This window comes from Diceros bicornis, chromosome 14, assembly GCF_020826845.1.
Source record: "Diceros bicornis minor isolate mBicDic1 chromosome 14, mDicBic1.mat.cur, whole genome shotgun sequence".
Classification (NCBI taxonomy): Eukaryota; Metazoa; Chordata; class Mammalia; order Perissodactyla; family Rhinocerotidae; genus Diceros; species Diceros bicornis.
Window position 1 is genome coordinate 38,412,649 of NC_080753.1, and position 21,772 is coordinate 38,434,420.

The 21,772-nt window shown below is 40.5% G+C and overlaps 1 protein-coding gene and 3 non-coding genes across 4 annotated transcripts; 3 read left to right on the forward strand and 1 right to left on the reverse strand.

Annotated features, from left to right (window-relative positions):
* Positions 1–812: 812 nt before the first annotated feature.
* TRNAM-CAU (transfer RNA methionine (anticodon CAU)) lies at positions 813–885 on the reverse strand. The gene has a single exon. It is a non-coding gene; the product is annotated as a tRNA-Met (tRNA).
* Positions 886–2,668: 1,783 nt separating this feature from the next.
* TRNAL-AAG (transfer RNA leucine (anticodon AAG)) lies at positions 2,669–2,751 on the forward strand. Its single transcript has one exon. It is a non-coding gene; the product is annotated as a tRNA-Leu (tRNA).
* A 3,668-nt stretch (positions 2,752–6,419) lies between these two features.
* Positions 6,420–6,493, forward strand: TRNAT-UGU (transfer RNA threonine (anticodon UGU)). Its single transcript has one exon. It is a non-coding gene; the product is annotated as a tRNA-Thr (tRNA).
* Positions 6,494–17,529: 11,036 nt separating this feature from the next.
* Positions 17,530–18,474, forward strand: LOC131413977 (olfactory receptor 2B11-like). Its single transcript, XM_058554999.1, has one exon. It carries the CDS (start codon positions 17,530–17,532, stop codon positions 18,472–18,474), a length of 945 nt encoding a protein of 314 aa, XP_058410982.1.
* Positions 18,475–21,772: the final 3,298 nt, after the last annotated feature.

Consider the following 21,772-nt stretch of genomic DNA (forward strand, 5'->3'; position numbering starts at 1 on the left):
CTATGGTAGGTGTAATAATGTCTTCCACCCCTTTCCTGAGATACCCATTTCCCAATCTCCAAAACCAGTCAATATGTTATCTTATATGGCAAAAAGAACTTTGCAGGTGTGATTAAGCTAAGGATCTTGATTTAGGAAGATTTTCCTGGATACCCAGGTGGACTCAGTATAATCACAAGATTCTTATAAGAGGGTGGTAGGAGGGTCAGAGTCAGAGAAGGAGATGCAGTAGAAGTAGAGGTCAGAGTGATGTGACCATGACCCAAGGAGTGTGGGCAGCCTCTAGAAGCTGGAAATAGTAAGGAATGAATTCTCCTGTAGGGTATCTGGAAGGAAGGCAGCTCTGTCACACCTTGATCTTAGCCCCATAAGACCCATTTCAGAATTATGACATCCAGAACTGTAAAATAATAAATTTATACTATTTTAAGGTACCACATTTTTTGTAATTTTCTAGGGCAGCAAATAGGCAATTAATACAGACAGGTATTTGTGTGCATTGTAGTCGGTGAATTGAAAAACTGTCTTGCCACCAAAGCAAGCAGGTACCAAAAGAAACTGGTAAAGTTGTTGAAGGTCTACAGCCCCATTTATAACCACATCACACCACATTGACTGGGAGTTAGTCCTGGAATCTAGATGTAAAGTTCTTGAAGGTCTACAGCCCCATTTATAATCACATCACACCACGTTGACTGGGAGTTAGTCCTGGAATCTAGATTTCGTACCAGAGAACTTGATTAGTGAAATACTTTTCTCTGCTATCATCCTTCTTTCTCAAATGAAAGTCTGTGGAAGTGACAAAACTCTCATGCCTTCTCTGAGGTTCGAACTCAGGACCTTCAGATTATGAGACTGATGCGCTGCCTACTGCGCTAAGAAGGCACTCCCTTCAGGGTTTTTCAGCAGAACTACTGACTTTAACCCTCTCAAGCCTAGGGGAAATTTCTAAGAAGCTAGATTTTTACAATCGGGTACAAAATAAGAGTATCATATGTTTACTGCTGCTCCGAGTATGTCACAATGATTGATCAAAATCATTTCAGTTTTTATCCTTGATTAAATAAACATGCAACACACTGGATTTTTTCCATGTGGTAAACACCACTTACTGCTGGGAGACATTAGACTTAAGTTTCACACTGCCCCACATTACAATGACATGTGTAGAAGGTGACATACGGATACAAGGGGCCTGAGCTGAGTCCACAGGCATGAAGGTTTCCACACTTCACCGATGTCGGTCGCAGAAAGCTGCTTAGCTCTGATGAGAGCCGAGCTGTGGTCTCTTTACCCAACTCTGAAGCTTCCCTGGCTGCCAATGTTCCCCTTACAATTGATATTCCGGACCTTGACATCTGAAGGCCGGTCTATCCCGGCTAGAAGTAAATAGAGGCGAGATAAGGCAGAAGAGATGAGGTGAGATGATTGAGAATGGAGAATGAATATACTGGATTTCAAGTTAAAACAATCACGAAAAATAGAAAATGTCCTAATTTTAAAATTGTAGGATTGGAATGTCAATCTTCCATGTGTCATCTATTAATTTAGGGGGAAAAAATTCACTTGGTTTTTTTGCGAATAAGTTACTTAATTTTAAAAGCTTTATTATCTGTAAAATGGGATAAGATCTCACAGTATCGTCAAAAAGACTGAACACAGCCCAAAATGTGTTCAATGAATAAGTGACACAAATAATGATAGTAAACTTTAAGTGCTTATTATAGACAAGATACTCTTTTAAGCAGCTTACATGTATTGGCTTAAAAATAAGGAGATAAATCTCTCATTTCTTTAGGTAAGTTTTATTGTCCCCATTTTACATAAGAAGAAAGTGAGACCCGCTTAAGCTTTAAGCGACTTGCCAATGGACCTATGGCTATTAAGTGGAGCCGCCGGGATTTGAAAAAGTAGAACTGAGGCTCACTCAAAGGAGGCAGAATCTTATGGATCAGGCGGGACTGAGTGAGAGGATGAGCGGTCTGGAAGCCGAGACCTGGGAGAAAGGACCCAAGGGACCCGCCCAGATCGCGTTGGTGGGGTTAGAGAGGGCAGGACACGTTCTCTCCGGGCCCGCAGAGGATGAGATGCTCCGCACCAAATGCAAACTGATTACCGCCCTGAACTTCGTAAATTGAGACCACGAACACATTCAGGAAAAAAAGTAGGTCTGTTTGCAAAGTTGTTTCCTTCCACGACTTTCACAAGAAGTCACACACAAACCAGGACTCGAGTTCCGGGTGAGAGGGAAGGGGAGCTCCTCTGTTTTCTGGTTGCGGACATTAAAAATGACTTTCCGCTGCCGACCCCCAAACGCAGCTGACAAACGGGCGACTCTTGATCTCAGCGTCCTTAGAGTTCCAATGCTGCGTCGGTGGTGCTGATTTCTAATCATTTTCCCGAGGACTGATTCTCTTCCCGTTTGATGGATATTGCGCATTGGCTGCCTCTCCCTTTACCCTCGGGTACCAGAAACAGCACAAAAGGCAAACGTAGGTCTCCCAGTTCAGGACAAAGGGCCGGGACTAGGAACCTATTTGAGGATTTTGTTGGTGGTTGGGACGGCAGAATTGTCTATGGGGGAAAAAAATGCTCTAGAAAAAATTACGCGCGCAACAGTCTTGTGCGTTCTAAACCATTAAGAAGTGTTTTAAAGTAGCGGGTATGTGGTAGCGTGGCCGAGCGGTCTAAGGCGCTGGATTAAGGCTCCAGTCTCTTCGGGGGGCGTGGGTTCGAATCCTACCGCTGCCAATTTTATTGTTATACCCACTGATCGGATCAATTTCTGTAGCGATTGCTTGAGGCTGTAGCGATTGCTTGAGGCTGGGAGAGCATTTTCCCAACTAAGGGGCGCACAGGTGTTTATCTCTGTAACAGTACTCTGAGACCAATTATAGTCCTCAGGAAAAAAAAAAAATAGTCTGACTGCCAATTATTTATATCTAAGAACAGGATTTCGCGTCCATGGGGAAATTCCTTTTTAATGTTTTTTAAATGTTTGTACAGAAAGAAGTAAAACTTTCACATGGTTCAAAATTACAAAAATGTAAGAGTACTTATACAGTGAAAGTCTACCCTCACCTCACCTCTTTCCACCCCGGCACCCGATCCTGGCTCCTTGAGAAAACATATTAGAGGCTGGAGTTACCTTCAAGGTATGCTTTTTGCATATACAAGCCAAAAGAAACCCGTTATTTTCCTCCTATTTTATACTTTCGGAACCTATGCTACCACGCCTTGCCTTTATCACTTCATGTGTGTTGCAGTGGTTTCCATGTCAACACAGAAAGAGCTTTTCTTTTTCTTTTGTCTCAATAGTATTCCATTTATGGATATATCTTCATTTATTTCACCAGCCACATTTAACAATATAAACAATGTTGCAGTAAGTTATAGCCACATTCCATAAGTGTGTGGGATTAGAGAACTTTCTAAAAGTGCAGTTGCTAAATCAAATCATATGTGTGATGGTCATTTTGGTTCCCTAAATGCTACTAATTTATCCTCCTATAGCGCTGGGGAAGGGCTTGTTTCCTTGACACCCTGACCAGCACAGAACGTTGTAATAATGACAATTAGCCACTTAGCTCCAGTTCAGCCCCAGACACTGTCATAAGTTCTTTAAATATATTAAGTCATCTAATATTCTCGATAGTATATAAGGAAGTTCATATTATTATTCCCATTTTACTGAAAAGGAAACTGGTTATAACCAGTTAATCCCTTGCTTGTATGTGGAGGAAGCAGGATGTTAATGCCTATGGTAGACTGAAAAACGGCCCCCCAAAAGTTATCTCCATTGTAATTCCTGGAAGCTGTAAATATTACTTTATATGGCAGAAAAATTGAGGAGTCTTTGCAGAAGAGATTAAGTTAAAGGTCTTGAGATGGGGAATTTATCCTGGATTATCCAGATAAACCTCGAATGCTGTCACAAATGTCCTTATAAGAAAGGCATAGGGAGATTACAGAGAGACAGAAGAGGAGAAGGCAATGTGAGTACAGAGGCAGAGATAGGAGTGATGGGACTACAAGCCAAGGAATGCTGGCAGGCACCAGAAGCTGGAAGAGGCAAGGACAGATTCTCCCCTACAGCCTCAATAGGGAGTATGACCCTGTCAACACCTTTCCACCCAGTGATAGTGACTTTGGACTTCTCGCCTCCAGAATTGTGAGAAAATAAATTTCAGTTGTTTTAAGCCACTGAGCTTGTTGTAATTTGTTACAGAAGCTACAGGAACCTAATACAATGTCTTTAAGTGCTAATAGGCAACTCTACCACAAACAATTGTTTTTGTTTGTTTGCCAATCTGATAAATAAAAAATATTATTTCATTGTAGTTCTATAGTTTCATTTTGGATGTCTCTAGGAAACTCCACGAACTAGAACAGAAGAAAAGACGATTAGGAGAGACTCCCACGCCTTTAACTACTTGCTCTTGGCTGGAAGAACTGTCCTCTGGTAAGCTATTTCCTCGAAGTGGGAATTTTCCCCAAGCTTTTAAGGAAGAGCCTGTTTACTAGTTATTTGCCTCCCCGAGCGAGCCGGGATGGTGGCAGTGGGATCCGAACCGGCGTTTCTAAAGAAATTGGAGACTTATTTCGCATCCTAGAAGACTCCCACACTACCTCCAAAGGAAGGGGCTTTTAATTAAACGTTTTTCTCGTTTCCAAAAGATATGAAGAAAGTTCTGCAGTCTGTCTGTATCTTTAAATGCACTGTACTTTTCCTGCTTTCTTTGTACAAAATAGGAGCTTCCATTCCTACCCCTAGGAATATCCGAGTCCCATCTGCGAGCATCACCTGCTGGATCCTACCGACAGCTCCCGCGTAACGAGCACTCCTCCACCCTCACGCGGCTATTGCCCCTCTGTCCGTCAAGTAGGGACCCTGGAGACCTGAGTTTCGCCTCCTCTTCTGTCTCTTTATGATACCCAGTGTAAAGGCAGCCAAAGAACAAAATCCATTAAACTCTGGGGGCAGGAGAGGAGATTATTTCTTGAGAAAATGATTAAAAATCACCACGGCGGACACGGTGCCAGGACAGTGACTAGCTGAGGCGACGAGTCTTTGGTCCCTTGTCAATTGCGTCAGGAGATAGACAGCGGGAAGTTATTTTTAACGCCTGCAACTAGAAGTCAGAGGAGCTCCCACCCCATCTTCCCAACCTCCCCACCAGGAATTGGAGTGAAACTGAAGTCGTGGGTGTGTGTGTGAGTGTGACAGAGAGAGAGAGACAGAGACAGAGAGAGACACATAGATAGACAGACAGACAGACAGAGCGACTAAAAGTTCAGGACAGGGGCTCCGTTTGCGTTTGATGCGGATCTACACGTCCTCCCGGGCCCTGAGAGGGTATGATCCTGCCGGCTCCAACACCACCAACGCGGTCTGGGCGGGTCCTCGTGTCTCCCCTCCCCTGTCCGGGCCTCCCTGCTCTCCTCGCCTCAGTCCTCTCAGTCCCTGCCTGTCCTAGGGGCCCCGGGGCCCTCAGACACCTCGACTCCCAAGGCCCTTCCCCGACCCTACGCGGGGCCTTCTGGGGGCGCGCAGCCGCGATCAGGTGGACCGCCCGCCGGCCCGGCTCTCTGCACGTCCCCAGGGACGATGCGATCCCCGAGGGGAAAAGGGCGGGTCACCTCACAGACCAGGTTAGGGGGGAGAAGGCTTTACTTTCTTTGCCAGTTGATGACATTGCACTCGAAATCAGGCCTTGGTTGAGCAGGAGTGGGCAAAGAGGTGGTTCACTGGAACCGTAAGGCTCCTCACCTTAGAAGGATTGTACCTGGACCCTGGGAACATCTGTAGCCACCCGGGGCCCACTCCGCCTCTTTTTCCCCAAAAGTCTCTCATCTGTGGTTGTCTGATCAGAGTGTTTACCGCGCCGTTGACCTTGGTGTTGTGGGATTTTAAGAGAGCGATGCCTGACTCTAGCCGAAGTCTACACACCCAGCCCTCCTCTTGTCCGCTCCCTACCCCTCCCCTCCAAATCTCTGCTTGCAAAGTGCAAGGGACGTGTAAGGACACTATATGCCCTAACCCGGCAGTCTAAGAGGCTTTCAGTGGCGTTCCTTTTTTAGAGATCCTCACTTAGTACATTCGAGTGAAGAATCTAAGTTACCAAAGACAAGGTGCATTACCAGCAAAGTTTGCTTTTAGAACATTTGGAAAGAGTGGGTAGCCTCGACGTTTACTGATGGTTATCCTTGGACAAATTGGAGTGTTATTGGTCCTAACACGCAAGCTACCTGAAACTTTTCCCGCTTGTATTAGCTCTGCCGCGCATGGAAGTAAGCAAAACGTCTTCTTGGAGTTTGCCATTTTCTCAGGGTAAACTGCTCTGAATCGTATAGATTATGTCAAACATATTTAATCTAACAGTAAGGACAGGTTTATTATAGTCGCAAGTGTGCAGGTGGGCTCCATGGCTTAGTGGGTTAAAGCGCCTGTCTTGTAAACAGGAGATCCTGGGTTCGAATCCCAGTGGGGCCTTTGCTTTTCCTCTTTCTGGAAAACCACAATCTCTTCATTACCCCTCAATACGCCTAATTCCCTGCTGTATTCACTGTTATTGTAAATTCTGATCCAATCACTTATAAGCAGTTGTGATTGCAAAATTCTCATTCTCAAAGAAAAACTGCTGGGTCTTTTTATGTTCAAAGTGATCACAACTGTAAGAGAGGAAACAGAGAGAAGGAAAATGGATTCTTGATGGCCCTGAGAGCTGGAAGGCCCAGAAGTCAGTAACTTTCTTTGTGACCTCTTTGCTAAAGCTCTTCCCTGTCCTCTCTTTTTTTGCGGGGGTGGGGCTTTTTCTGAACGCCAGTTTAATTTATTAGTGATTCTAGAGAGTCCAGCATTATGTTATCTGTTTTACACGATTTTCCGAATATTACTACATTATAAAACAGTAATTTATATTTGCTTATACGTTCTCAGTCTTCAAGGAAGGTTTTCGGTCCCAAGGAAATAAATAAATTGGCCCCACTGGAAACTGAATCTTAGTTCTGCAATTTAAAAAACAGAATGATCCTATAATGCAATGATTCCCAAGCTTAGTGTGCATTTAAATCGCCTGGGGAACTAGTGAACATACAGTTTCTTGGGATTCATCCCCAGAGGTTTTAATTCTGGTTTGGTGAAGGGCCCAGAGATGTGTATTTTTAACAAGCACTCCAAGTAATTTTGAAGCAAATGAATCACCTTTGCAAAACTCTGGCTTAAAATATTGCACACACAGCTGAACTGAAAGTGAGGCCCACCTGTGACATTAGCGCTTTTGTACTGATCCATGAACATCCACTTACACTCTAATCAAGGTAGCATTATTGGAATTCCACTATATTTCAGATGATTCCAGACACACTCTCATTTAACCAACCCAACAATCTGTCAAATGTGTGTTATAATCAGCTCTTTGAAGAAGAGGAAACAGGCTCAATAATGTTCACGGTAACGTAGTTAGCAAGTGACAGAGTTCAATTTCAAACCATGTCTGTCTGACTTTGGGACCCATGCTTCTCTCATGACATCTGTATTGTATTTGATTAAAGTCAAGAATGAAATGTTTGGCCACTGAGCTAAACCAAATTAAGTGACTTAGACTGATCTCAAACCTTGTCCTATGGGTTAGGGAGCCTGAGACAACTTTCTGTTTTCTGTGAAAAATACCAGCCCAGTGAACAGTTGTTTACCTCACTTAACTCATGGGGGAGGAAAATATAAAATAAAACCTCAGGAATCTATGTAGGAGGTTCTCCATGAAGAATGAACAGGCCATGTGAACAAACTGAATTAAGTTTCTCCATTTCCTAAGCTCTATCTATCTGCTTTTGCCTTGGACATGCTCTCTTCATCCCCTCATTCTTTCTTTTTGTTTGTTTTTTAATTATTTTTTATTTTTATTTTTTGTGAGGATGCTAACATCCATGCTAATCCTCCCGGTTTCCCCCCCCCCCCAAAGCCCCAGTAGATAGCTGTACGTCATAGTTGCACATCCTTCTAGTTGCTATATGTGGGACACGGCCTCAGCATGGCCGGACAAGCGGTGCGTTGGTGAGTGCCCAGGATCCGAATCCGGGCCACCAGTAGCGGAGTGCGCGTACTTATCCGCTAAGCCATGGGGCCGGCCCTCATTCTTTCAATTTAAACATAGTGTATTCATCAGCTGGGGCTGCCATAACAAAATACCACAGACTGGGTGGCTTAAACAACAGAAGTTTATTTTCTTATAGTTCTGGAGTCTAGAAGTCAAAGATCAAGGTGCCATCAGAGTTGGTTTTAGGTGAGACCTCTCTTCTTGCCTCGTAGACAGCCACCTTCTCTCTGTGGCCTCACAAGGCCTTTGCTCTGTGCGCATGAGGAAGGAGAGGGAGAGCACTAGCTCTGCTGTGCCCTCTTCTTATAAAGACACCAGTCTTATTGGATTAGGGGCCCACTTTTATGATCTCATTTAACCTTAATTACCTGCTTAAAGGCCCTATCTCAAAATATAGTCACATGGCCAGTTAGGGCTTCAACATATGAATTTTGGGGGACACAATTCAGTCCATAACAAGTAGGAGAGAGAGGATTGTATGCCTTAGTTCTGAGTAACCACTTAGTCATGACAGCATCTAACAACTTCTGAAGTGCAGCTTTTTGGATGTGAAGAGAGTGTTAAGATAAAAGTATTGTCAGACAGTCAAGGAAGGATTTGGTCTTTAAAGTACTTTTTTTTTCCTTTTTTTTTTTGCTGAGGCAGATTTGCCCTGAGCTAACATTGGTGCCAATCTTCCTCTGTTTTTTAGTATGTGGGCCACCAGCACAGCATGCTGCTAACAGAGTGGTATAGGTCTGCACCTGGGAACTGAACCTTGGGCTACTGAAGCAGAGCACACTGAACTTAACTACTAGGCCACCGGGCCTGGCCCTTAAAGCACTTTTTAAATTGCTTCTTTAGTTCTACCTTGTTCTGAGGAGTGACCTGCTCTGAGACAGTCTTCATGTGATGGAGATGAGTAGAAATTGTACTAGCATTTATAAGAAACAAAAGGAGGATCTTAGTTTGATTAGCACGTGCTTATGCCAGTTGAAAAAGAGGACATAAACCTTGTCCCCAAGGAGTTTTCAATATGGTTGAAAAAAACAAATAAGCACAAACCCCAAAGACTACAGACATAAGAAAACCAATGTTCACTCGTGACATTTCCAAAGCATTCACTTGGTGTTTGAACTCTGGAAATATGTAAAGCTTGGACAAATTACTTACCTTTTTTAAGCTTCAAGTTCCTCCACTATAAAATGAGGAGAATAAAAGTACCCACCTCAAGGAGTTGTTAGGAGCATTAAATGAGACAATTCATGTAAAGTGTCTAGGATGTATTAAGCTACTATTAACATCATTAACATTATTAACACAATATTTTTTGGCTTTCTAAAAATTACTGGGGTAAATCCTGCTCTCCCTTGTTATTAAGCTGGGATTAATGAGTGGAAGAACTGATGCAATCTATAATCATAACCAAAACTGTAAATAAAACACGAATACTGTTTCTCCAGGGAGATTGATTCTCCAGTGACAGCCCCACAGGATCACTGCCACACCAGGTGAGAACTGATTTTATCTACCTTTGAGTCAGACTTGGAATCAGGAGAGGCTAACCTCGGCCTCCAGAATTACATTCACCCAATCTGCCACATCAAGATCTTTGGTGACTCTTATTGAAGCCCTGGCCTGATTGCACCTGCCTCCCTCTCTCAGGACTTTTGGAATCCAACCTCTTTGCAACCTTTTTCCTAACCAAGCTTCTATAACTAAAGACACTTGCTTAATACAAGTTCAAACGAGAAGAGGTATGTTCTGGTGATGTCTCTTTCTATTCACACCAGCCTAGAAGGCATTGGGCTTTGTTTGGTTTTATTGTGTTTTGAAACAGAAAATGAAGGTTCTGAGTTTTGGACAAGATCAGGCAGGGTAAGATGTCTCCATGAGCTAAATGAATTCTCTTTATGTCAGACCAATGGCTGTCACTTGTTCACCTCTATCTCAGAATTATGTCCAAAAGATCCAGTTACCTAGGAGACAGGAGGGAATGAGAGAGCAGGTCAAGTCATTAAAAATCAATTCTCTAAAAGCCAATACTCTGAAGATAGATTTGAAGATCAAACAATGTAAACAATGACTAGTAAGCCAAAACATTGAGGATTTTGGGGGGGCAGTGGGATCTTGTTTTACTTTTATCCTCAGTCAATTTATATGCAAATGCATTAACTTTCTGGCAGATGTAGTCTATTATCTTCTCTGTCTTTGGAAACATATTCTCTGGCCACTGCCTCTGCATCTGTTATCTGTCCTGGTCCCTACCTTTGATGGTTAAACAGCTGCAACAAACCATCCTAGTCATGGATTCAGGAAATTGTATGATATTTTCTGAATGAGTAGTCGGTTAAATTGACCTAGAGGTGTCTGGGAGAAGCAAGAATTCATCCTTTGGTGAATGGACCCTCCAGGCCATGTGTTATAGGCCAAGCTTTACATTTATCTTTTTTGAAAGGAGTTCTTTTTTGATTAAATCATATGTTCCTGTCAATCCTCACATGTATGCCCCTTTCTGTTAATTGAATTTCTATTCTCTTTGCACCTCGGATGAAAACTTGAACGTTTTTTTCAACTCCTTCCTTTTTCTTACACCCATACCTTGCTCTTCATTTCCACTGCCACTATCCTAGCTAATGTTCTCAGCCTCTCCCTTAGACTCTTGCAGTAGCCTTCCAGCTGACCTCCTAACTTCCAGTCTCTTCCTTAAGCCCTCATTATGTGGCCATAATAAATGTTCTGAAGTGCAGCTTTCACACCCCTTCTGAAAAAAATCTTCATTGGATCAGTCCCCTTAACCTAGTATTAAAGATTTTCTGTATCCTGGATCCAAGTTATTTTTACAACCTGGTTTTGCGCTGTACCACTTTACGCACCCTATACTGTGATAATTGATAATGTGTGCTTTTCATCTTTTCAAACAATGCATATCCCTCTAATGCCCTTCACCATCATTTATAAATATTAAGATCCCTTCCATTCCTTCTTATTTAATTTTCATTTATATTAAAGACATATATGTTCAAAGTTAAAAAAAAAATACTATGAGCTTGCAATGAAAAACAGCAGTTCCCTTCCTCATCATTCCTCTCTCTCAATCCCTGTTCTCCTGAGGTAACAAATTTTTAATAATTTCAGTGTTTTCTTCTATTTACTCATATTTCTTAGTAACAAACTTTTATTCTATTTGGGTTTTTTAGTTTTAAATATTATTTATTTATTATTTACTATAAAAAATGAAAACTTTTAACTCATATAACAAAGAGAGAGTGAAAGCAAGAGCAAGTGAAAAAGAGAGAGATCTATGCCTCATCCTCCAAATACTCTTATTTCACACTTCTGGTTAGATCAGCATTGAGGGTTTACACTTTCATGATTGTGTAAACATTATTCACAGTGGAACCATGTAATGAAATATGGCTACCTAAAAATCTCCTCTCAGTTCTGTCGCTCTAGGTGTGACAAATGGTACCAATTTCTTTCTTTCTTTTCTTTTTTTTTTTTTTTTGAGATGACTCCTAGTGTCTGTTCAATCCTTGTTGTTCTCTAGCAGGCTCCTGAGACCTCCCTTCACCATTGTTATGGGAGTTCCCTTCATCCTCTTGTGTGGGTTCCCTGTTTCCTGGATGTCTCTCTTTTTTTTTTTTTCCTTACTTTTTTGTTTGTTTGTTTACTTTTTTTGTTTTGTTTTGTTTTTAGTCTTTTACTCCCTTCTTTTGGTGGCACATACCTCCAGTAATTTCCTAAGAAATAAAATTTGGGGGATTGTACATGCCTTAAAATATCATATTCTAACTTCACACTTGATTGGTTGTGGATAGAATTCTAGGATAGAAATCATTTCCTTCAGAATTTTAAATCATTACTCGTTACCTTCTCACTTCCACCATTGCTGTTAGGAAGTCCAGTACCATTTCGATTTATTTTACTTTATACGCATATTTTTTTTCTCCTTCTGGAAGTCTTTGAGATCTTCTCATCCTGATTAACTGAAATTAATGAATAATGCAACCAGATGTGGATCTTTCTCCTTTCAATGTCTGGATATCTGGCTACTCATGTCCTTTATATATATAAATTCCTTTGATAACTTCCTCCCCTATATTTTCTTTATTCTTTCTTGCCATCAGATCTAATCAGATCTGAACTTTGATGAGGGAGGAGGAACACTTACTTTCTAATCCCCATTTTTATGGAATGAAAGAATTTCTATTATATTTGTCAGGCAGGAAATGTATGGGAAGCATGTTTTCAGTTTATCTCAACTCTCCCATTCATAGTTTTAAGAAAGAAAAAAGAATTTATCAGATTGGTAAGTTCGACAGGTCTTTTAAGACAATTACCACCCAACTATATGCTTTCTTGCTTCCAAAATATTGTTGACATTGTTTTTCTGCCACCATCCCCCTTCTCGTCCTAATTTCCTTTGTGAGTTTATACCCTTTTTAATTCTTTTACTGCCATGTTGGTAGGTAGAGACAAATGCATGTGTTGTATATGCTGTGTTTAACCTGAAATCCATATCTAATATTCAAGGTCTAGTTCAACAGCACTCACCTTTATGACACCACTATCTCCTTGATTCCCATCTACAAATAATTTCTTCCACCTCCAAATTCTCTTTGTCCTTTACTCATACATCTAGGATGGCACTTAGCACATTTCTAGTCATTCTTAGTTATTTATGCACATGTAGAGAGGTATTGGGGTATAGTCTTCTTGGAACAGAGGATAGGTCTGTTGGTTTTCCTGCTCTCAGTGCCTAATACAGTGCCCTCTGCTTGGGAGGCATCAAAGTAATGTTAATTTAATGAGTGAATAGATAAATGACTCAGTAAATGAATCGACCAATATATTCTCTGAATTTAAATATTAAGACTATATTCTATCTTTGGGAATTGTAGGTATGTTAATTTTCTTCAGTACACATTTCATCTTATGAAATATTTGTCTCCATAATTAATTTGTTGGGTCTTTAAAGGAAGGAGCCATGTATTTTATTTCTTTTATATCATTTCTTGCAGTTATTACCTTGTTCTTCAGATACAAAGTACTCAGTCATTAATTTTTTCCAGGTGGAGGTAGAGGAGACGTAAGGCAAATTTGGGTCTCCCATTTACAGGGTGATCTTGAGGGACACCCATGCCACCTGGAAATTGGATTTGGAGACATTAGGCTACTCTTGGTGAGTAGATGAAGCCTTATGGTTTAGAAAGAAAATGAAATGACCTATGAACTTCTATCCATTCTTCTCATTTGCATTTTCTTCTCTAAACAGACCACTGAAAGTTTTGCTTGTTTGTTTAGGCCGTCCACAATTATTGAGCTCTTATTGCAATATATTTTTGCTTCTACTCAATCACATCCAGAACTCCTCTACTTCAGGATTTATGCTGTACCCTCTGACTGAAATGCTGTTTCCCCAAATTCCCCATGACACTTTCCTTCCCTCTATTCAGGTCTCTACTCAAAATGTCACTATATCAGTAAGGGCTTCTTTAATCTCCCTACATAAAATAACAAATCCCTTCAGCATGCCTTATCTCGCCTTATGCTGCATTATTTTTCTCTAGTACTTATCACCACATGATCTATTATATAATTATTTACTTATGAGTCTAGTTTCTGTCTCCTTTAACTACAATGTGAGATCTATGAGGACACTATCTATTTTATTCAGGTGTATCTCCAGCATCTAGAATGGTGACTAATACACAGTAGGTGCTCAAATACTTATTAAATTTTCTAAAGTATGAATATTTCTTAATGTATTATCCAAGGGCCACTTGCATCATTTGAAGTACTAGTTGAAAATGCCAATTCCTGGGTCGCACCAAAGGCTTACAGAATCAAAATCTATGAAAATGAGAAACATGAATATGTATTTTGCACTTTTTAACTGAACAGTTACATCACAAAGATGAAATGGCTTAAATAAGTGCATAAAGCCAAAACCCAGTAAGAGCAAAGTAACATAATGAAGGCTAGATGCATGGGTTCATAGGTGACCAAGAAAAAGAAAAGAAAAGAATGAGCAGATTTGAGTAGAATTACTCTGGAGAGTTTCTTAGGTTTGACATAGTTGTCCAAAGTGGCATTAATAAAATAAGACATAAATATTGGCTCAGAGCTAGATAGAGAACCGACCAGCTGGTTAAGTGGTATAGAATTTCTACAGAAAAGCCTCCTCCAGCTCCAAGTACAAGGTAAGAGGCCTAGATCTAGAACAAGTAGAAACCTCTCTCAGTGTACTCATTTTGAGAATTCCTCATTCTAATTGTATTTGTAGGTCAAGTTCATTCATTTAATTATGAATTAGGTCTGTCTCTTGTTTTACATGACATAAGTGTGTGTCACTATTACCTATGTTTCATATAAAATATTCTCCTTCATATACTATAAAGGTAGAATTGGTAACAAAGTCAAGGTTTCTCGTACTTTGAGTTGCTTTTTAAGGAACAAGGATACTGATCATCATCATGTGATGTCACCCATTTAAAACAGTTGTCTTATAATAGGAGTGTAGTCTGTGATTGTGGATATGATCCTTTCCCTTTGAAACCAGCTGAGCCACATGCAATGATGATCTTGTCCTTATGACCAGCCTGTTCTCATCAATTGATTTAGCTCAAATATTACATAACCCACATATGTCTTCAAGGTCCCTTTACCATATGCTAAGGGAATTCTGACTAATCAACATCATTTAGGTGGGTTATTTTAAAACCAGGTTTTAGTCAACCAACAGAGAAAACAATTAAAACCAGCCAGTAAATTGAAACAAGTCTCTCTGGTAAAGGTAACCATTATGACAAATTCATATCTAATTTCTTAGGTTGAACACTCAGAATTCATTACCACATACAGTCTCCAAATTTCTGCACCAAATTAGCAAAGACCTGTAATGTTTCTTATGTATGACCAATTTCCTCGTGTTTATTTTTTAACTGGCCCTGACAGAGCCTGCTGCAGTCTAACCCTGTTTACCGGATGGGAAGAGAGAGCTGTGAGAACTGGCTTCCTTTTACCCTGCATTCCTCTCATTAAGGAGCTTTTGTAACTTTTTTAATGACGTTATTTTTAAAAGTTTTACATCACAGCGAAATTCAGCAAAAGAACAGAGATTTCTCACATACCCCTTGCCCCCACACATGCATAGCCTCCCTCATTATCAACATCCCTCAACAGAGTGGTACATTTGTTACAATCGATGAACCCATGTCGACACATCATAATCACCCAAAGTCCGTGGTTTACATTATGCTTCACTCTTGGTGTTGTACATTCTACAGGTTTGAAAAAATGTGTAATGATATGTATACCCCATTATAATATCATACAGAGTAGTTTCACTGCCTTAAAAATTCTCTGTGCTCCACATATTCATCCCTCCTTCCCCCTTAACCCCTGGCAAGCACTGATCTTTTTACTGTCTTCATAGTTTTACATTTTTCAGAATGTCATATAGTTGGAATCATACAGTATGTAGCCTTTTCAGATTGCCTTCTTTCAGTTAGTAACATGCATTTAAGGTTCTTCCTTGTCTTTTCATGGCTTTATAGCTCATTTCTTTTTAGCACTAAATAATACTCCACGGTGTGGATGTATCACAGTTGATTTATCCATTCACCTACTGAAGGACATCTTGGTTGCTTCCAAGTGTGGGCAGTTATGAATAGAGCAGCTATAAGCATCTGTGTGCAGGTTTTTGTGTGAATGTAAGTTTTCAGCTCATCTGGGTAAACGACAAGAAGTGTGATTGCTGGATGGTACGGTAAGAGTATGCTTAGTTTTGTAAGAAACTGCCAAACTGACTTCCAGAGTGGCTGTGCCATTTTGCATTCCACCAGCAATGAATGAAAGTTTCTGGTGCTCCACATCCTTGCCAGCATTTGGTGTCATTGTTCTGGATTTTGGTCACTCTAATAGGTGTGTAGTGGTATCTCGTTGTTCTAATTTGCATTTCCCTGATGACATATGTCTTAGTTCATTTGGGCTGCTATGACAAAATGCCAGAGACTGGGTGGCTTATAATAACATTTATCTCACAGTTCTGGAGGCTGGGAAGTCCAAGATCATGGCACCGACAGATTCAGTGTCTGGTAAGGTCCCACTTTTTGGTTAATAGATAGCACCTCCTAGTTGTAACCTCACCTGGTGGAAAGGACAAGGAATCTCTGTGGAGTCTCTTTTACAAGATCACTAATCCCATACATGAAGGCTCCACCTTCATGACCTAAGCAACTCCCAAAGGCCCCACCTCCAAATACCATTGCATTGGAAATTAGGTTTCAACATATGAATTTAAGGGGACACAAATATTTAGTCTATAGCAACATATGATGTAAAGCTTATTTTCATATGCTTATTTGCCATCTGTATATCTTCTTTGTTGAAGTGTCTGTTAAGGTCTTTGGACTGTTTTTAAATCTGATTACTTGTTTTCTTATTGATGAATTTTAAGAGTTCTTCGTATATTTTGAATAACAGTCCTTTTCAGATACATCTTTTGCAAATATTTTCTCCCAGCCTGTGGCTTATCTTTTCATTCTCTTGATAGGTAGCATTTTCAAGCAAGGTGGCTTTATTAGACAAAAGAGGAAGTCTTCCTTGGCCAGAATGGGAGTGTGGGTGGTGGAGTACCATGAACACTCTGGATGTCCCATATATCCTCATTTCAATTCTTGGAGTCCCACTCTTTCTTCATTAGTGACCCAACTTACAAGAGATGTGCAGAAAATTTCAACCCACTTTCTGGTATCATGTTCTGTATTAGTCAGAGTCCTTGGTTGTAAACAAAGAAAACAATTCCGATAACTTAAGCAGAAAGAAAATACTGAAAGAGTGGTAGTTCACAGAATCAATGGGAATGATGAAGAACCAACTTGGCAAACAAACAGAAATGAAGAGAAGAAGGACATAGCCAAGATCTCACTCCAAAAAGAGACTAGGTAGGACACATTCTCTGGTGCTGTCACATGGGATACTAATCAGGAAGGTAGCTGCTCTGAATTTCTGTCAGTCTCTTTCCCTCTCCTCATTCTTTCGCATCATTTTACCAAGACAAATCCTGGGTAGAAGCATCTGACTGACCAAACCTAGGTCACACACTGCCTTAGCTGCAAGGTAGCTGTGAGAATACAGTGCCCACCTCCCACTGGTTTCTTTACTCATACAGAAGAGCCATAACAACTCATGTCTACTAACCTATCACAAAGGGCTTTGATTTTTAAAAAAATATATTTGAAACCACTTTCGCTACTGAAAGGACTTTTCAAATTTTACTTTAAAATATTAATTAATGTTGTTATGATTTCTATTGAGGATTGCCCCTGCTCTCTCCCATAAAAGTGTGTTTTTTCCTAATATCTTCAAAACTTCTGCCAACTCAGGGTTTTTTTAAACACCCTTATCGTCCTTGATTTTAGCAGGTATCACCCATCAAAATTCCATGAAGCACATGAATGAAAGTTTTCCAGAGCATTTCATTCTCATGGGCTTTACCAAATATCCATGGCTGGATCTTCCCCTCTTCTTTGCCCTCCTGATGTCCTACCTGTTCACACTATTGGGAAACATTGCTATTGTTCTGGTCTCTCAACTAGATTCTCAACTCCAAAGTCCCATGTATTTCTTCCTCACCAGCCTCTCCTTTTTGGACCTCTGTTTCACCACTACGACTGTACCCCAAATGCTGTTCAACTTAGGGGGGCCCAACAAGAACATCACTTATATAGGTTGTGTGGCCCAGGCCTATGTATTTCACTGGCTAGGCTGTACTGAATGTGTTCTGCTTGGTGTCATGGCATTAGACCGCTATGTGGCTGTGTGTAAGCCTCTGAGGTACTCAGTAATCATGGACCACAAACTCTGCCTGCAGCTCTCCAACACAGCTTGGCTCATCGGTCTAGCCAATTCACTGTTGCAGTCCACACTCACAGTCCAGCTGCCCCTGTGTGGGAACCAGGTACTGGACCACTTCTTTTGTGAGCTGCCTGGTCTTATTAAGATGGCTTGTGTGGAAACCACAGTCAATGAGCTTACTTTAGCAGTGGTGGCCACCTTCCTGATAATGGGTCCCCTCTCCATGATTCTTGTCTCTTACAGCTATATTGCCCAAGCTGTATTTCGAATTCCTTCTGCTGATGGGAGACTTAAGGCCTTCAACACTTGTTCATCACACTTAATGGTGGTATCTTTATTTTACGGCCCTGGCATCTACATCTATATGCAGCCCTCAGGGGATAGCCCTCAAGACCTTATCAAAGTTCTGACACTGTTTTACTGTGTTATTACTCCTATGGCCAACCCATTCATCTACACTCTGAGGAACAAAGATGTTAAAGGAGCTTTGAGGAGACTTCTGAGGAGGGCTATTTCGTCCAAGAAAATATGAGAAAATGATGCTTTATTCTGAATGGGAAAGCCCAACAATAACCTGAAACATATCCTCCTTTAAATATACGTTCCCCCAAAATCATGCTCAAAAGTCAAGAAAAGCTTTACGTGCTGTGTTTATCAACACGACTTCTGATATCAAATGTGTTGGGTCTTCTTTCTCTACATCAACCAATTCTCTGACACCAACTGGGTTTCTTACAATTCAATTCAGTTCTGATACTAACTACCCAGAGTTAGCATAGACCTCACAGGTTAAGGGTTCAATCCCACAAAACTGCCTCTACTTCAGATGCCAATCACAAGTCCAGGCCACTTGTACTTCTGACCAACCACCTATAAAGTCGAGAGTTCCTACAACTCCCTCCTCAGGTTTGATAATTTTCTAGAACAGCTCACAAAACCCAAAGAAACACTCTACTTGCTTTCACCGGTTTACTATAAAAAATTACAACCCAGGAACAGTGAAATGCAAGAGATGCACAGGGCAAGGTACGGCAGAGAGACTCAGTGGACAGAGCTTCCATTCGCTCTGAGGATGTGCCACCCTCTCAGCACCTCACCAACCTGGAAGCTCTCCACACCCCACTGTTGAGGGGTTTTTATGGAGGTTCCATTATAAAAGCAAGATTGATTAAGTCATTGGCCATTAACTCAATCTCCAGCCTCCTCCCCTCCCCAGAGTCAGAGGATGGGGCTGAAAGTTCCAACTGTCTAATCACAGGCTTGGTTCCTCTGGCAGCCAGCCCCCATCCTGAAGCTATCTAAGGGCCCACCAAGAGTCACCTTATTAGGATAAATTCAGGTATGGTTGAAATGGGCTTGTTATGAATAACAAAAGATGCTCCTAACACCCCTATCACTCAGGAAATTCCAAGGATTTTAGAAACTCTGTGTCAGGAATGGAGGGCAAAGACCAAATACATACATATTTCTTACTGTTACACCTAAAAGTTAGTTTGAAAATGCTTTGAAACTTTTAGTATACTATCAGTGAAAAATGCTAAGCACAAGTAAATTTCTGAAACAAACATATCTGAAAGGAATTACCTTCAAAAGTGTCTCATTATGTTAGAATTTTAAAAACCTTAAAATACAGCTATCAAAACTGTATGAAATGTTCTTTAAAATATAAAATTATTTTTAGAAGCTCTTACAATTAATTATTTTAAGAATTTATCAAATCAGAGGTATTTCAACAATAGGAAAAAGAAGCACTACTATTAAACAATGTGGATGCTGTAGGATGTTGGTATGGTGAATAATTAATTTCAGTCTATACTTCATACAACAAATTGTTATAGGCTAAACCAGATTTGGCCTAAGAGAACCCATCTTATAACTCTCTATAACTTTTGTTTCTCTTACCTCATAGGGGATGCTTGAGGCTGCACGTAGTTTAGATGATTAATAACTACTCTTCAAGAAATATACATGCTCTATAGGTTTTATGACCCACGCTTACATATATACCTCCCAACTGTGATTAGGAGAAAACTTTGTTCTTTTGAGTTCCTTAGGAATGTGACCACCTATGGATGAAAACTCTATACTGGTATCCATCATTGATGACAGCTAAAAGGCCTGGTGTGGCGATTCCCAGTCTGCAATGCCAGATGGTCGACATTCTTGACTCCCTGCTCTATAGCCCACTGCCCCTATATAACTGCTTCAAGATTCTATTCCCTTTTCAGATGGTTCTTTAGGATGCTAGTCTGCCATCTTCCAATCAGCTAGCTCATCATTTAATAAAGTCCTTTCTCTACCACTGTTTTGCCTCTTGACTAATTGGCTTTGTCTTGCAGCAAGCAGATTGAGCCCTTTGTGTGGTAACAAAATTACAACAAATTAAATTTAAATAAAAAAGTGAAAAATTTATGAGCCAGCTCTAATGGCCTAGTGGCTAAAGTTCAGTACACTTCACTTCAGCAGCTTGGGTTTGGTTCCTGGGCACAGGACCACACCACTTGTCTGTCAGTAGCCATGCTGTGGTGGTGGCTCACAAAGAAGAACTAGAAGGCCTTACAAATAGAATATACAACTATGTACTGGGGCTTTGGGGAGGAAAAAAAAAAAGGAGAGAGAGAGAGAGGAAGATTGGCAACAGATGTTAGCTCAGGGAGAATCTTTCCCAGCAAAAAAAATTAATAATATTAAACGATGTTCCCCTTTAAACAGAAAAGTTAAAAATTTAAAAAGCTTTTTATTAAAAGTTGAAATATTTTGCTGTCACAGTTGTGGAAGAGTAATACATTTCTGACAACTGAATAAATGGAAAATAGGCTAAAACAAGATGAATAGAAAGTATAAATATGTGTACAACAAAATAAACATCAAAAGTAAAGTTGTTGTTTTTAAAATATAGCCAATATTGTTTTTTTCTATCTGAAATATAGAAAGACTTAAGAGATATATATGTATAATACCCTGAAATCACTAACTAAGCAACAGCTAATAAATAAATATACAAATACTTTATATTTGAGGAAGCATGGACAGTATATCATTATGTGACAAAACTCAGTCTTACAAACAAGTCTTTAAAAAATGTAGGCAAGATTCTATACTGACATTGGTTCCTGGCCGTTTCTGCTAATCCAAGCTGGGAAATGTGATAGACATATGAAAGAAGTTAATGGATCTCAGAAACTAGCATTTTAAAAATGTGAGAAATCTTTTGGAATATGGAAATTAGCTGAGTCCTGTTATCTAGAGGAAAACAGCACCCTAAAGAAAGAGGTTTGAGGGCCAAAGCTAGAGGATAAGCTAGGGAAACCTTTCTCGCTCCCATACGACATGAGAGGATCCTTGCCCCCATCACCACCAAGAGCAAATCAGGCTTCTACTCAACTGGACGAGTCTAAAATTGGGCCCTTCAGGGTGATGTCAGATTCTGGCTAAGTATGGAAACAAATTACAACAGATAAAGTAAGAAAGGCCAGTCTGTACACATTCCCTTCTTCACTCCACTCCATGGGCTAGTTTATAACAACACAGAGGCAACAGTTGTAAAAGATCATTTCTTGAAGCACAGATATGGGCATTCCCTGATAAGCAAGACCCCATGGTGGCTAGGAGAGAAAACAAGATGTGATTAAACCAAAATGTTGACATTAGATGCTCCTCTGCCCAGGCACATCCCCCACCACTCACCATCCATTCCTTGAATTCACCAGGAGGGGTACACATTAGAGCCTGAAATTTTACCCCTCCCCCCAGGTGGACATTAGCAACAGGGATTGCTGACGTCCTAGAATATGAGCTACAGAACAAAAGCATGAAACATTTGAAGAACA

Coding starts and splice junctions, on each gene's coding strand:
- LOC131413977 (XM_058554999.1), top strand. CDS start 17,530: ATGAAGCACATGAATGAAAGTTTTCCAGAGCATTTCATTCTCATGGGC.